The sequence below is a fragment of the Falco cherrug genome, chromosome 9 (assembly GCF_023634085.1).
Source record: "Falco cherrug isolate bFalChe1 chromosome 9, bFalChe1.pri, whole genome shotgun sequence".
NCBI classification, from domain to species: Eukaryota; Metazoa; Chordata; class Aves; order Falconiformes; family Falconidae; genus Falco; species Falco cherrug.
Window position 1 is genome coordinate 8,120,983 of NC_073705.1, and position 15,282 is coordinate 8,136,264.

At 39.9% G+C, this 15,282-nt stretch overlaps 1 protein-coding gene across 2 annotated transcripts in view; it reads right to left on the reverse strand.

Annotated features, from left to right (window-relative positions):
* Positions 1–15,076, reverse strand: part of SETX (senataxin) — a 32,153-nt gene extending 17,077 nt beyond the window's left edge. The window contains exons 1-9 of one of the 2 annotated variants that reach the window (XM_027809570.2): positions 14,268–15,071; positions 13,279–13,459; positions 11,214–11,424; positions 10,901–11,010; positions 8,781–9,000; positions 8,362–8,481; positions 7,176–7,347; positions 5,570–5,660; positions 135–4,718 (exon numbers count right to left, since the gene is read on the reverse strand). In XM_027809570.2, coding sequence (XP_027665371.2) covers positions 135–4,718; positions 5,570–5,660; positions 7,176–7,347; positions 8,362–8,481; positions 8,781–9,000; positions 10,901–11,010; positions 11,214–11,424; positions 13,279–13,458 — 5,688 coding nt within the window. In that variant the 5' untranslated portion in view covers position 13,459; positions 14,268–15,071. Of the gene's footprint in view, positions 1–134; positions 4,719–5,569; positions 5,661–7,175; positions 7,348–8,361; positions 8,482–8,780; positions 9,001–10,900; positions 11,011–11,213; positions 11,425–13,278; positions 13,460–14,267 lie in introns of both variants that reach the window. The other variant, XM_027809572.2, reaches the window with a different exon arrangement.
* Between the last annotated feature and the right edge of the window lie 206 nt (positions 15,077–15,282).

Sequence of the window (15,282 nt, forward strand, 5' to 3'; positions counted from 1 at the left end):
CCCCAAATCATTCCTCTATTCAGATCTGTACCACAACATTTTCAGAAGGCAAAGGACATAAACCAGTTTTTAATCTCTTGGTAAAATGTACTATAAACTGATGAAAACAAATCAAGAGGCAGATAGCTACTTACAGTTTCAAAGGCATTTAGCATCATCAAGGGGAAAAATGTATTAAAATAGTCATTGTATCCCTGAAATCGGACAGGAACAGAAGCTACTACAGACTGCAAGAGAGTACTTGGAGGTCCAAACTGGCTGAGGTTCATAAACATGTCGTAAGTCCACTTTAGAACTTCATTAACAAAAATACTATGATCACGCTGCTGAGTGCCAAGAAAGGAAGAATAATATGGTTCTTGGGCAGGCCTTCTGGAAATATTTGAAGCATTGTCATTCTGTCTGTTTCCTGACTGGAGAACATTAGAAATACGGGGTTGAGACACATTACTGAAACTTGAAGACTTGCAGGTTTGATTTCCTACTGGAATACCCTTTGCATTTGGTGGCCTGACCACGACTGGTTTTGCTGCATTCACTTTGCTTTTTGAAGCTGGTGGTAACTTTTTAATATCTTCGAGATCCTTGCTGAAGGCTGCATTCCGTGAAGAACTTGCTGAGCTGAAAATTTTGGTAGTGGAAGGCTTTCTTGTTTTAGAAGGTGGCATGAAAAAAGGTTTGGCAAACAAGTGATCAGCTTCCGAGCTGGTGGCTGAATGCTTACTACAGTACTCTACTGGCTTTTCCACTTTTTCCACACAGTCTTTGTACTTACACTTCACAATAGTCAAGGATTCATTCTGCTGAAGGCTTTCAGCAGTACCAGTTTCCTCTGGTTTGTTACCAACTTCAACGTTAACTTGAACACTTTCCTCCTTAGAACATAATTCCATATCCACAGGATCTGACTGAGTTAAAAACAGATCATCATCATCTTCACTGTTTTCATTCAATTTACACCCATTTTCTTTTGAAGTTGTCTTCTCACACTTGGGCTGGACAATGCAACATCCTCCTGGAGGTTCATCTTTATCATCTCCAACACGTGCAACAGAAAAGAGACTCGAATCCATAGGTACAGGAGGAACCCTCATACTGTTATCCTCTGATTTTCTGTTTGAACCTGAAGAATTAGGCATTTGAGAAAGACATGTCTTCTCCTCCACACACAGGCTTTCAAATATTCTCTCACTGGCAGAGGAAGAGTCAGCCTCCTTCCTTTTTTCCTCTCTCTGGTTTTCAACAGACCCTTCAACAGATGCCCACTCAAAAGTTTTAGGCTTTTGCTTCATAGTTTTTACAACCACTTTGCTAACTTTTCTGTTTCTACTTTCAGAACTTCCTGCAAGATTTTTCACTCTGGCACTTTTTGGGGGCCTCGTCTGCCTTAAAAACTGAAGGTCTTGGCAGGCTAACATTTTTTTATTATGTTTTATAGACAAACTCCGAGGAGCAATTAGTTTAACCTTCTGTTTCTGTGCAACTCCAACTCTCCCTGCAGCTTTGCCATAGCTGCGCAGTTGAGCTAGACTCTCTAAAGAGCGCTGGGATAAATCAAACGCTTTGCGGGGTGCCTTCTTCAGACCAAGTTTTTCCACAGTTGATGTTGGCGCAGGACACTGCCGAACCTTCCTTGGAGGAACCACAGCAGGCATTGACCTGGCAGGTTGAGAATTTTTTGGAATACTTTGAAGCAGTTTTTTATTTTGTGCTGTTTTAAAAACAGGAGAGGCTTTAGGACTTCTTTGAACAGTTCTTGCTACTTCAGATTTTGCTATATTCTTCCGTGGGCTTGCACTATTCTTCTTAAGGGCCAACTTTGAAGCTAATGAGATGCTAGATGTAGATGCTCTGGGTTGAGTCAATTCTGAATCCAGGGTGAAGTCTTTAGCAACAGTATCCTTGTCTGCAAAACCCTCCAGTTCATCTTTTGCATTTCCCTTGCTAACAGATTCCTGCAGTGCTGAATTAGTTACTTCGTTTGTATTATCAGATTTTATCTGATGAGACACATTTTCTATCTGCTTTTCTGCCAAGTCTGTTGCTGCTTCTTCCGTGGTATTGTCACTTATGTAATCCACATCATAACCCCACTGATTCGTGCAATCATTCAGGAAGTCATCTGAACTAGTACTGTCAACCTCTGTTGAAACACAACCTTGTTTATACTCCTGAGTTTCTTCCATACTATATGCTTGAGTATCTTGCCAAACAGAAAAGACATCATATTCTGTTTCAAATTCAAAGTACTGAGATTCACACTCTTCGAGAGACATCAGAGCGCCTGGCATCTTTGATTCTATTTTGCTATCACTATTAGAAATGCAGCTAGAAGTTGAAGGCTGCTTTTCAGGACACACATCTTCATCAATTTTCTTTGTTTCCTTCTTGTTAGGCACACCTCCTTCATCCGAAGAGTCTGAAATTATGATGACTTGATTGTCAGGGCAATCTACATCGCAGGGAGACTTGGTATTCTGGCCATCACTGGAAGATCTTACAGCACCTTTCACTTTCCTTTTAATATCACATACATTATGATGTACTGCGCTTTCTTGGCTTGAGTCAAAGGGAAAATTGACACTTTTGGCATATGCAGTTAAAGATAATTTACTGAGTTCTTTATCAACCTGGGAGTCTGTTAAAGTATTATCTTCAGAAACCGTCTTCATAAAATCCTCCTCTTTCTTCCCCACTGCATTGTTCTCTCTCTTGAAATATTCTGAAAAATTGAACAACCTGTCACTTGATTCACACTTCACTGACAGTGGCCTGATCTGAGCAGCAGGACTGGACATATCCCTCTTTTTTTCAGAGGTAGATGGAACATGACTGTTTGCTGAAGTTTTATCCATACAAATGATCTTTGAAATTTGACTTTTAGAGTCATATTTAACAGAGTCATTTAAATCAGGCTGTTCCCGGTCTGAAGTTTGCATGTCAGTGTCTTTCTTAAACACAGACTTCAACAATGAACTTGGTTTTTCATCAGTGGATTCTTTTTTCAGTAAGGTGTCATTAATCCCTGAGAGCAAATCATTGCCATCTTCATTTTCCTGCATACCAGGTTCATTTTTAGAGGAGACAGAACAATCTTTTGGTGTTTCTTTTGGTATCTGTTTAGTGGGAAACAGTCTGGATTGAAACGCACTGTTGACACTTTTCTTCTGTGTACTTTCACAACACCTCGAAGATGGAGTATTGACAGAGGTTTCATTTTCACACACAGTACTCTGTCCCTGATGTTTATGACAATCTTTGCTCGTACATTGATAGTCAGTGCAAAACACAGGTTGTTTTGCCTCTCCTTTTGAAGCACTTGTTGCTAAACTGCAGTTTTTCAATTTGTATGGCTTCACTAGCTGCAATACTTTTGAAGGGCATTCAGTTTTCTGTATCTTGTTTTTCAAATCCATCAGTCTAGGCACATCTACTTTAAACTTCAAAGAGGAACTGGGAGACATATTGCTTTCCTTTAGATCTGAGCTGTGAACATGTTCTGGAGAACCAATATGAGTTTGAGCAGCCAGGCATGTTGGTGTTGTGGGTTCTGCTTCACTTTTGTTTTCTAACTCGCCACCTCTTCTGAAATCTGAATGCTGGGCACTTGGATTAAAGCACTCGTTATCCTTATTGCATTTCCCTCCCACAAGATCATTGTTCCCGTCTTCCTGAAAGTTCCCACATACTCTTGCTGCCAAAGCGTTCTGTGGGCAGATATATTCCTGAGTTGTCCAGTCATTAACTTCCTTTTTAATATTCAAGAGGCCTTCAGTGGATGTCCAAGAGCTTGAACTTTCAGATGCATCTCTACATTCCTCTTCACAAGTACTCTTTCCAGTAGGGAACAGGTTCTCTTGGCAATCTTCATCTCCACCTTCCTTTGACATGACAGCAAATGGTGAACAAAGGTCACCCCTGCCATGTACACTCATCCTACATCTATCACCACCTGCACTCTTCTCTTGCTTTATAGAAACAGTAGGCAAATTTGTAGAGTTTGCATTGTTTCCTGCAGCCACAGAGGTATTCAATGCTCTGCCCTTTATACTTCTTATAACTTGCTTTAAACATATTTGTAATTCCTGGGTTTCCTGGATGTTCAGTTGCCAACCTAAAGATAGATTTCCTCGCAGAAGAAGATTGAGTTTGTCTAGGTACTGCTTGCAAAGAGCATGCTGCCCAATTTGATAGCCTTCTCTAAGAAGGCTGCGTATCAACTGCACACACGCGTGCTGCACAGAGTTAGAAGCTTGTAAAGATACCGCTGATGAACCTCTCACACAATGTCCAGACGCTTTTTCAGTGCATCGTGTAAATGCTATAGCTGGAAGCTTAGCACATCTCACCACGGCTTCCACCCATTCTTGGGAGCTAATCCACAGCAAATGCAGGCACTTTTTATTTCTGTGTAGCTCAATAATGGACACCAAGATCAGGAGAAAAAATTCAGAGATTTTGTCACACTGCTGGATTCTTTCATTGAGAATATTCTTGATTTCTGAGCAGAGGTAGTGAATGACCTCTACTATATATGCTACACCCAAGTCCTTGAGATCCATAAGTGACTGGACAAAAGGGATGAACCACAGAAATGTGCTGTGATGGACACGCATATCTCTGCCAATATCAGACTGAAGCACATTAGCCAGTGTTTGCATATCTTCGTACATGTTGGGGCAGTAGTCTGGACAAATGGCAGTCTTCCATCCAGTATCCTGAAAAATAAATTCACCACACATCATCCCCATTACACACATCTGCACAGTTTAATCTCCCAGGGTTTTTTTCTAGCTGTAAAGGTTAATTTCTTTCAAATACATGTTCATTAAATAGTAACATCTCTTATATCCTAATGTAGTTCAGATTTTAACTTAAATGCAAAAAATAAAAAAATCAAACTAATGTATGTATAAGGAACTAATCTCCTAAATTGTAACTTATGAAGTGTAAAGTAGTATTTCCTTTAAAAATAAATTCTCCAAAGATGTCGTTATGCTGACGTAATTTAACCTCAATCAAATATATATTCAAAGCCTTTGAAAGGCATTTCATAAACAAAACAAAGAACATTCACAAATGTTTATTCTGCTTTATAACATATATATAATAGTGCCATTTTAGACAACAGTCCCATATCTGAAAGTACATCAAAGCGTACATCACTACTCCATACTCAACGTATTAGTTTAAAAACCTGAGAAACAAAAAGTAAAATACATAAACACAATCAGCAACTTTTTTAAAAACCGAATTCATATTTTCGCTGAGGTAACAATGTTTGTTTCAATCTTGATACAAATTCTTGGGCTTTAATACCATCCCGGCCTAATTCTAAAACATGTTCTTCTTACAGCCTGAAAGTACCAGTTAAACAAGAAGTGACCACACTGGCTGCTGTTTAACATACGTCACTGTTGTGTGCATTATTTAGTATATTTTTTCTTTACTACATTACTAGTAGAAACAGAATTATCTTCCACTCCATGTTTTATAGATGGTTTAAACTGACAGTGCCATTCAGTGATCACAGTTCAAAGAACAGGGCAGTAAAATACTGGTTGAATACCTTTTGAGGCTTTTCTGTGTTATAATTATAAACAATCTGACTGCAAGTAACCGTATCATCATCGTAGTCCCACTCCGGTTCAGATTTTGTCCTAAAAAGAAATACAAATCATTATAGGTTCCACACAACTAACTAAAACTATAAGAAAGCCAACCAGCCAAGACACGAATTTCACTTTTCAGATACTGACCATCTGACTATTAGAACTTGTCTGTGATGAAACATACCGATGAAGAGATATCATATTTAAAATGGTAGAGCTTGTTCTATCCTGCTTGTAAGAGAAGGGGGGGGGAAGAGATGGCCTCAGGAAAAAGCTTTCTACTGAGCCGTGGATTTGACTACCTAGAACAGAGACCCAGAAGAACTCCATTTTCTTTGAATTTTCTATGCATAAATGCAGCTCAACAGGGCTGCATACTCATAAACTTTGTATGCAACTATTTGAACACAACACTCAAATAGCTGATTTAACTGAAGAAAGTCTCCCTTTAACATGCATTCCTCAGCTATCTAAAGCATTCCATGTATATGTATCTGTAGCTATCCATAACATATAAAAATACTGAACATTTAAGACATTGTCAGTCAAAGTTGAATCAAAATATATGACAGGAAAACAGTAAACAACTGGTATAGTTATCCAGGTACTGTTTTCCACCAACTTTTTACAATTTGGCACAATTCCAGTTTTCCAAAACAGAAGGTGTTCCTGAAGTCTTGAGGCCTGGATTCTGACAGAAATCCTTAAAAGGGACGATCTGCCAAAATATGGGAGTTCAAATTTACGTAACAAAATTCTGTTCCCATAGAAGGGATTTCCACACTTCCTAACAGTGTACTAACCAACTACTTCTGCACTGAATAAACACTTCACATAATTAACTTTCTGTTAAATATGGACAATATTGTCACTCAGAAGTGATCCACAAAATCCATTTTATCAGGATATAAGTATATCAAGACAAAACCTTCCAAAACCTATGTGTATTAAAGCACTTCCTTTCAGCAGTTCACTGTTATCCAAGCTATTAAAGGACAGTTCCACGAATCTCACTTTATTAGCCTCCCTGAAAGGAATATATCTGCAAAAGGAGTAAAATTTTTAAGACCATACAGTACCATTGATTAAATCTAATCTTGAGAAACATTTAAGTCTTTACAAAAGCTGAAAGTAAACTCAAATCAGTTGTCATCTGGAACTACAGTAAAATCTGAAACTGTTATCCACCAAAAATCCCATAACTTTACCAAGAGTCTCAGACACGGCAATCTTCATTAAAGTGCAAATTGATTATAGCAATAAACAAACACTGAACAGTTAGCAGCCTTCCTGATTCAGGGGAAAAAAAAAATATCCTGAAAAGTGTAACCGACATCACGGTAGCCAAAAAGCATGTATTTTTTAGAAGAACCTCACAAGCTTGGGGGACCTACTTCATCTTTTCATTGCTTGAAGTTGGCAACATAAGATTTTTTTTTTTTACTTGCCACCTCCCTCCCCCAACACAAATTAAGGCAGCACTGACAAGAAAACCAAGACCAAGCTAGTACACTACCTGGTATTAAAATCATAAAACTGTTCTAGTCTCTTAATAAAACTGACCTCTTAAAGCTACTGCGTATATTTTTTATTTCATTGTTGTAGCTCTCACTGTTGATAATGGTTTGAAAGGCCTGGACAGGATCAATAAGCTGACCCCACACTTTAGATCCGAGCTGATCCAAAATAACCATGAAACAATGTAGCGCTGGCCAGAAGGGGTCAGTAGAATCATCTGAAACATAACAGTAATATTGGGGAGAGTTGAAATGCAAGAGTCCTGGACATTCGTACGCTAAGCTGAAGTTGAGAGTAGTTGGTTTTCATTGATTTTTCTTAAATACTAACATTAAAAGATACACAGTCTAGTAAGTTACAACTATACTTTCGAACTCAGAAAAAGAATAGAAAAAGTCAAACTTGTTTATCTGTATGGACACTGCTCCGTACACAGTCTTAAATCAACAGCAACCTGAATAACTATTACTAACATTTCCCAGCTCTATGAAATTGATTCTTCCACACAGATTTTTGCACTACTGTTCTAAAAAGTGGATACAACTCACACTGCTATGACAGTTTCTACTTCAACTCTAAGCTAGAAGCAATTGATTTTCCTTCAAGCATGTTCTTCCTCCAACACGTAAGATAATATTATATCCTCAATAAATGTACTAGGCTTATAAAGATCTAGTCATTTAAAAGGCAGCCCTGGTCTTGAGCTCACGTGTCATTCCCAGGCTATGCCATGGCACATGGTCTACAAGAACAGCCCAAGAGCTACCAGTCTAAGTTCTGAAGTCTAAATTCCCAACTGCAAAAGGGCTTCCCTCAAACAGATGGACAAAAAGAGTCAAATTTTAAGCAAGCTGCGGCAACTCAGAAGGCAGCATTTCTTCATCTTAGGACTCAAAACTCAAACTTCATGCCACACTGAAGTGTGCATTCTCGTAAAACCTGTACATTAAATGAAAACAATATGGTAGAAATCATAGATTTGTCCTCTCAACACCTCTAAGTCAGCCTTACGCAAAGCACCACCATCCCTCCTCCACTGAAGAGTGAGCTTGAATACCATGTCAGTATTGCCCAAATATTGTGCAGTAATGGCCATCTTCCAGAAGATAAGCCTTGCTTAACATCACCTTAGCATTACACTACTAAGAATTTACTCAATTAAACAAGGAAGTTTGATAAAGATGAAAAGCAAGCTCTGAACTGTCTTAATCTCAGTATCAAAATTAGTTACCAGCTGCTTCTGCCTCCATGGTGTGAAGTATAGACTGCATGAAATCATTTTGTTTGTCTGGGCCCAGTAACAAGGAGTCCATAGCTTGTTCTTCCAGCACTGTTAGCAACATACAAATCCCTACAAAAAGAAAAAAAAAAAGCAACCTGTCCATATATTTGCAAAAAACTGTTCTAATTTTCACCAAATCATGGACCATTTTCCAAATGCCATTACCAGTGTAATACTTGACCAAAGATTAGCAGCAGCATGAAACTAATTAAACACTATCTTGCTACTGCAGTTGCAACGTTCAATCTTCCCATTTGACATGCCCCCAAAATAAACAGCACCTATGAAGTAACAGAGCTCTAACTTGAAAAAGGTGCTTACAAGATGGGAAAGACTATACATACAAATTCATTTCTGATTATACTCACCTAGCCAATAGTTCTTGTAGTTAGCAGTATCATATAAATGAGATGGCAGAAGGATGAGTTTACCCTTTTCAATCATTGAAGAGCCGTAAATATCTGGATTCTCAAAGAGCCCCAACTCAATAACTTTGAACAAGCAAGTCAGCACTTCCTGTAAGTCATAATAATCATCCCTGTCAACCTTCCCTAAATTCCTTGCTGTTAGGATGGCCCATCGACGAATCTAAAGGATTGAAACAAAAGTTATTAATGAATAGAACAAATTAAAATCACAATGCTGTAAGATGAGGAATCACTGCTGCTACAAATTGGACAGAAGTATATTTTTCTAAAGTAAGGTCTCATAATTGCAAGTAAGAGTTTTTTTCCAAAATAACCTTAGAAAAAGGCTTGTATACCTACAAGACGTAACAAAATTAAAATTCAGGATAATAGTTACGCATAAAACTCTTTGGGATTCATGTGACAAGGGGGTAGTATTTGAGTTTGTGTTTGCTTTTTATTGTTTAAGCATCACTGACCAACATTTTCTATTTGGATAACTGTATACTACTACTGTAACAACAGATGTGAAGTTGTGCTGTCAGCACAGGACACTTGTCATTTCTTGCCTTGGTGAAATCGTTCTCTGACCTACTGAGAAAGCTTCAGAGTTTGAGCAAGTGTGAAGTACAATACTATTAAACCTTCTACTGTTTCTTAGGACAACCTGAAATTTTGTACTCCGTGTTGGTGTTTCACTAAGCCAGTCTTGGAAATGGCACAAGCCACAACCTGCTCACCAGCCATGCAAATGTAACCTGACTTTCCAAAGCTGCATCAAATGAGGTGGAAAAAAGATGGTACAAACACACACTCTCACAATATAAACAAGCAGCCCAGCTGAGTTACAATTCAATACTCCTTTGAGTTACACATCTGAATTCAATTTACAGATAAACATACCACACAGGGCCTTTTCTAAAGTCATGAAAAGAAAGCACTCAAGTCTCCCTTCAGTATTAACATGGTGCACGAAACCAGAAGTCACTGGTCCAACAGGCCTGCCCAACTGCAGCAGGCTGTATGTTCCTAAGTGTTCTGTGTATCACTGTTTGTCAGTACTCTTCCTTATTATTGATACCAGTTTCACTTCTAGGATGTGTATATGTAGTTTGAAGGAACAGTCTTCTTGCTGGATTATACATCATCTTCAAAACAATGCAAAAACACAGGCACACATCTGTACTGTTTTGAGACTCTCAGGTCTTTTTGTAATCCCTCAAATCCTTTTAACCTTAAATAGAAGTGTTGGTAACAACTGCAATTGCAAAGCCTCTCAACCCTATCAATCTAGACACCACCAGCATTCCAAAATTTCTTTTTGTTAGTTTCTTAAGAGACTGGATTCAAAATGAGAGCAATCTCTGCTATGTACACTAGCACAAATGATAACAAGATCAGCTGACACTTCTAAATATCAGAAAGAAGGGAGCTCTCCTGTTTACACTTTCAAATGAACTTTTGATCTCTGACTGTTCAATATTAAAATATCCCATATGGATTCAGACACAAACCAAAAAAAAAAAAAAATCTGCAGTTTTGAGTTGTTCCACCACATAATACCCAAATCAATTAAAAATCAACATTGCCTCCTTGTAATGACAAAATTCAGCGACAATTTAAGAGGAAGTGCACTGCTGAACACCTCTTCTTGCAAGTAACTACTATTCTCTCTTTTTCAATTTTTAAGGTTCTGAGTACTACTGAAACATGAAAGCATCTAGGAATGGAGAAAGAACAGGGAAGGAGAAGAGGATTAATATACTAAATTACAAACTCTGGCCCATTTGAGAAGAATTCTGTTTGGAGTAACGGACGGAAATTTACAGTTTGATTGAACATTTGTAACTTCGGCTGACTAAATGCAAAAAGTAAAGTGATTCTAGAAGAGTCTTCTCTGCTTCAGCAAGCGTAACTATATTCCTACTGAAATCTCATTTTCATATATAAAGAAAAAATACAGAAAATCAAACACTTAAAATTATGAATGCTACTGTTTTCACATTCTTGCTATTGAAAATAAGAATCTGTTCTGATGCTATTTAAAACAAAGTTTTAGTGGAACAGAAAAAGTAACTTACCACTTCATTCGGGTGCACCAAAAAGAGATAAATTCCTGGATATTTCTCAAAGACCTGAAAGGAGTTGTGACTTTGTTCCATTCTACAGAGCACTTCCACACACAGCTCACCTAAAAGGATAAAACACTGTTATAGTAAGGAATAATTTATATGATCACAAAACAACAAAACCCCGCACTATTCAGTGTCAAAATAAATGTAAAATACATATACACACACACAGTGGTTTCAGTTTAACTACTATTTGTTATTTTCACCTCCTTCAGTAGAAACAGTACCATTCTCTTCCAACTGTATACAGTAAGATACATACTGACTTTATCATGCAGCAGCAGATATGGATATTTCAGTATTTCTACGAGGGGCACTCGTAGGTTATTCTCAAAATCTGGGCCCACATAACCAGACAGTGGTGTCTCTCCATTCTCATCCACTATAAACAACTCATCATCTTCTCCATCTTCTTCTCGCATGGATTTCTCAATGTGGGCAACAAGACGGGAGGTTTCCAACTTCCACAGGACCTATTCAGCAGGGAAAACAAACTAATCAAACTGCACTTGTGAAGAAAGTGATTAAGGACTTTATTACCACATGCAGAAACCTTAACTAGACTTCCAAAACTTAAAATTTCATTTTGAAGTTTCTTTCCAGGTGTGGTGTGAAGTAATGAAGTCTTGACATGGGAATCCAGATTGTGCAAATCACAAAACTCTCGCTTCAGAGTTAAGATTACGAAGTAATTTTTATAAGAGTGGCATTCAAACCAGAAGCATTTTTAAAACTGTTAAATATCCAAAAACCATTCAATAATTATCTCAGGCCATAGGTTAGTCACAAAACTTCGTTCCACTGACCAATATAAAGAATTGCACAATACCGAAAACAACCAGGAAAGTGGGAAAAGCAATTTTAGCATCTCGCCTTCTCATGTATTTCTCAATGTATTAGTGGAAGGGAGTGAACATAAACAATGCAAACAGACTGACTTACTGAATTTTTGTAGGGGATTCAGCTCTGTCATGGTTTAACCCCAGCTGGTAAATAACTACCACGCAGCCACTCGCTCACTCCCCAGTCCCTCACGCTGAGGGATGGGGAGCAGAGTTGGAAAGGAATGTCCAACCCAAGGGCTCAGATAAGAACAGTTTAATAATTGAAACAGAATAAAAATAAAAGAAAAATAATAACAATAATGACAATAACAGTTATAATGAAAAGAGGAAGGGAAAGAAAATCCAGAGGGAAAGGAAGAAACACCTGGTACCCAATGCAACTGCTCACCACCCACCGACCATACCCTGCCAGTCCCTGAGTAATGACCTGCCCATCCTGGCCACCCCGCCAGGTACATACACCAAGCGTGAGGCCGGGTCAGCTGCCCTGGCTGTGCCCCTTCCCAATTCCTGGTGCCCCTCCAGCCTTTTCACTAACAAGGCCTAAGGAACTGAAAGGTCTCACATCAGAGCCAAAACACAGCACTGTACTAGCTCCTGAAAAAATTATTAACTCCAACCCAGCTGAAACCAGGACAAGCTCACTGAACACTACTCATCTAAACTAACTGCTCCAAACCTCAATTAGAAACCAAGGTTATTTCCTACAATTAACAGATACGGAAAGGAACTTTCAGCAGTCCAGCCACTCCACTTATTTCCAATCTAAGCTCAGATGGGATTGCCCTCCACAGAAATCTAGCTGACTAATTTAAAGAGCAACTTTTTAGACGTCTGAAATATGACCAATTAGCTACAAATAACCATTTTACATATACACACACATAAGGGAAAATAAGCTTTCCAAAATAGAAAATTGGACACTAATGAGGGAGAATTACAAAAGCCTTATAACAAAATAAAGAGGCTTTTTAACTTTTTTGGTTTTAATCGCATAATCTCACAGGCTTACAAGATCAGCTCTCCAAAATTTGAGCATCACAGAAAACTACGAATGAGAAATGAAAGCAAAACAAAACAAACCCAAGAAGAGAGAGAAGAAGAAAATACTTTAAAGAAAAAGAGCTGTTAATTTGTTTGGCAGGTGTTCTTTTTTTCAGACATCAAACCATCACAGCATGAATAAAGTTCAAGCTACCATGTCTAGTCGGCAACTTCCCCCTACTGTTTTAGTTCTTGCTAATTTAGTGATATGCAAAACAATAGGGTCATCTTGTTTTACCATCAGTTCTTTGCAACTCAATATAAAAAAAGCAGTTAAAAAACAAAGTACCCTACTCCCAAAAACCAGTAAACCACAACCCCTGCACAAACTCCCCCCTACACTGAGGCTAGACCACAGAAGCCTCTTATGAAGTTTTCTTTCAGTACTGAGTCCTCCTGCTCAGTAATGAGCAAAAGCCGAAGTCTTTTATTAATTACCTCATGCAACCTTGGCAATTTCTCCCTTGCTTTGTGGTATTCAACCACACACTCCAAGCAGTAGCAGAGATCATCATTGGATCCTTCAAAATCTTCCAGGGGCAACTGTTTAGAAGCATAGCTCTTCAGGAACTCAGTGGTGTCAGAACCACTAGGTGTACACCATCGACATGTGCTCATTCTTTGGATGGAAAAGAGAAGGAATTAACAGAAGTCCAAAGACTGAAAGTGGAAAAATACTTCCTTTCAGCCACAACACTACCTAATTTTCAAGTGTGATGAGTTTCATTAGCAGTATACAATGTTCTTGTATCACACAGGTGCACGCAATAAAACCAAGAAACACAGATTAAAGCATTAAATGAACATTACAGAAAAATGCCTGCTGAATGGCAAACATTAAGAGTAAAGCACCAAGAAGTCAAACTGCATAATTTGCACCCTAGGCCTAGGAAACAACATGTGAAAATTCACTTTACATGCTAAAAAAACCCTCTTGCACACTTAACACATACTTTCCAGAACTACAATGCTAAAGTTCATTATATTGCTTTACTGACATCTGTGGGATCTAGATTTAATAAAGCACAAAATTTAATTAGCTTTTTTCCTTAATCTACTGCTAAAATGTATAGGTTAACAAATCCCTGTTGTCAAAAGCAAAGAATATTTATATAGAACTTTCCTGTCTTCGTTATTACTACAGTTAGAAAACATCATAAAATTCTCACTACGGATTGCTTCCTTTAAAAATAAAAGTTCTTCACTAAGCAGCCATACAGTCATCTCGGATCCTACTAGTCTGAAAAACTCAACAGAATACTAGAAAACCATGAACACTTGAACTAACTGTATAAAAGGAAAGATGGTAGCTGCTTCTGTTATTCAGCGTAACAAAAAATGCAGGAGAAATCTAGATAAAGCAAGATCATGCGTTTCCCCATATATACATGCACATGGCGGGGGGGGGGGGGGAATACAGTATTTACCTTTGGAAAAGAAGTTATTTGATGTGCAGGTGTGCCAGGTCACATGGTGGGAAAGAGAAGGGTGCTGCCCTGCAGCCAAGGAAGGAGGCTGACACCCTCAGCCATACATGCCCTCGAGCACAGCACAGCAAAGCTGTTATCTTCAATAATCCATCCCCTGGTGACCAAGGCTTGACGATGATGACGGTGTTCCAAAGATCTAGAGCAAAACGGTAAAGCATCGGAAAGCGGTTCAGTTCACGTGTTATAGACTAAGAATTACTTTGGTATTTAGACTAACATAAACACACATCTACTGAGGTGGCAAGTATGGCTCACACCTGAATCCCGTCACGCAAATGCGGGCAAGAGAGTATCTATCGCACCTTTTTCTACCACAAAGTGTAAAAACTTATCTACGCAGGTTAACAAGCGCGCAGGGACACACAAACCCCGGCCGCGCACTGAACCCTTTGCTCGTAACGCTCCGCTGCCGCCGCGTCCCAACGACCGCGCACCGACGGGTACCGGCACCCGCCGCCGGGCCGCTCGAGCCAAGGCAGTTTCGTTTTCCCGGTTTAAGGCGCCGCAGCCGCTCCCCGTGACGCCAATAGCTCCTCGGCAGCTCCCCTCCCCAGCAGCCCTGCCCGGGCCCGCCACCCCAAAAGGGACCGGAGCCCAGAGCTGAACCGCTTGCTTCCCGCCAAGCAGGCCCGGGCCGGCCCAGCGGGTCCGCACCGCCCCTCAGGGGCGTGAGGGGAGCGGCGCCGAAACAAAGGGAAACCCCAGCGGCACTAGGCCCCCCGGCAAAGGCGGCAGGCGGCGGCGCGGTCCCGGGGGGGGAAGTCCCGTCCCGCTCACCTCCCCCGCTGCCGCCCGCCACGTGCCCACCGCCCGTCGCGGCCCACCCTCCCTCAGGCCACGGGCTAACCCCCGCTTCCGGCCCGCCACCGGAAGTGGCTCCGGCCCGCCACTCGCGGGCGGGGCCGCCTGCCCCCGCGGCCAAACCCCGCCCCGCCCCGCCGCGGCGGCGGCG